At 64.7% G+C, this 1361-nt stretch overlaps 1 protein-coding gene across 1 annotated transcript in view; it reads right to left on the minus strand.

The window, feature by feature from the left end:
• Positions 1-301: 301 nt before the first annotated feature.
• The window catches only part of TPPP (tubulin polymerization promoting protein), a 15918-nt gene continuing 14858 nt past the window's right edge, over positions 302-1361 (minus strand). Inside the window, exons 2-3 of the mRNA XM_004380266.1 lie at positions 1151-1304; positions 302-496 (exon numbers count right to left, since the gene is read on the minus strand). Coding sequence (XP_004380323.1) covers positions 302-496; positions 1151-1304 — 349 coding nt within the window. The remainder of the gene's footprint in view (positions 497-1150; positions 1305-1361) is intronic.

A 1361-nucleotide genomic window follows, 5' to 3' on the forward strand; every position in this document is an offset into this window, starting at 1 on the left:
GGGGACACCGTGGGCTGACTTGCTAGTTGGGGACACCGTGGGCTGACTTGCTAGTTGGAGACAAGGAGGTTTAGTAGGAAGAGGTGAATGCGACCCCAATCCTGTGAGCAGTGAGAAGTGGAGGGGAGACTGCATCCCCCCGCCGCCCCCCACGGCCGTGCTGCCCCTGGGATGGCCCCCAGACACGAAGGCCCCTCCCTGGGCCTCCTCTGCCAGTCCTCCTTCTGCCCAGCAAGCACAGGAATGTCACGAAGTGGGGGGTTTGGGGGGGTAGTCCTGACTCACGAGGCGCCAGCGGGTGCTACTTGCCACCTTGCACCTTCTGGTCGTAGGTGCCCGCATGCTTGTAGCCCGACACGTAGCCCGACTCATCCAGCAGGTCCACGCGGCCCGCCTTGCCCTTGCCCTTTCCAGACGGGTCGAAGCGCTCCTTGTGGGAGCCCGTGAACCGGGTGGTGTCCGTGAGCCGTGACACGGTGGGCGACGAGACAGCTTTCTGCAGGGCAGCAGGGAGAAGCGTCAGCATGGGGCGCTGCACCCGCACCCTTCCAGCCCCTCACTGGGCCCCCCGTCCCGGGGGTGGGGGAGCCTTGGGTGGGCGTAAGCAGCGCAGGCCTTGCTCTCCTGGCCCGAGGAAGGCTGCCCTGGATCAGCCTGAACCCACTTCTCCAAGCCATGGGCGTGAAAACTGCTAGGTCCCCAAATCCTGGGAGTTAGTTTCTGCCAAATTCGTAAGCAGTTCTGACGACTTCCCTAGAGACTCCACTCCCACTGCCAGCACCTTCCCTGAGAGTGCCTCTCAGCACCTCAGCCACCCTCAGGTGCTGGTGGCCCTCACCTGGTGGCCCCTCACCTGGCCCCAACCTCACCTGTCTTCTCCTGGCCTCCCACCTGACCTACAGCTACTGGGCCTAATCCCTTCTGGAGGAGCAGTTTAAGGCTGGAGGTGCTTGGACCAAATGCTGAGCCCCGGTGACGGGTGGTTTTGCGCGGCCTGGCGAAGGGTCTAGAGGCCGGTCCTTGGCCCTGTTCCCAGTCCAGCCCTGGCCTAGCGAGCTGGGCCTGCCTGGAGCACCAGAACCCCACCCGGCAGCAGCAGGGAGCTGCGGTTCTGGAAGCTGCACCCCCAGGACCCGCCCTAGGCGCTCACCGTCACCCCTGAGATGATGGGCGATTTGCCTTCGATCAGGCGATGCACCTCCCGCACAGCCTCCTCGCTGCTCTTGTCCTTGAACCTCTTCTTGGACAGCTCCTCCAGCGCCTCCTTGAACTGCTCAAACGTGATGGTCCGGCAGGACTTCCCCCTGCGGGCGGGCAAGCGCTCAGGACAGGCTGCGGGACCGTCCCCGCCCGGGATGCCC

The sequence above is a fragment of the Trichechus manatus genome, unplaced genomic scaffold, assembly GCF_000243295.1.
Source record: "Trichechus manatus latirostris isolate Lorelei unplaced genomic scaffold, TriManLat1.0 scaffold00072, whole genome shotgun sequence".
In the NCBI taxonomy this organism is placed as follows: domain Eukaryota; kingdom Metazoa; phylum Chordata; class Mammalia; order Sirenia; family Trichechidae; genus Trichechus; species Trichechus manatus.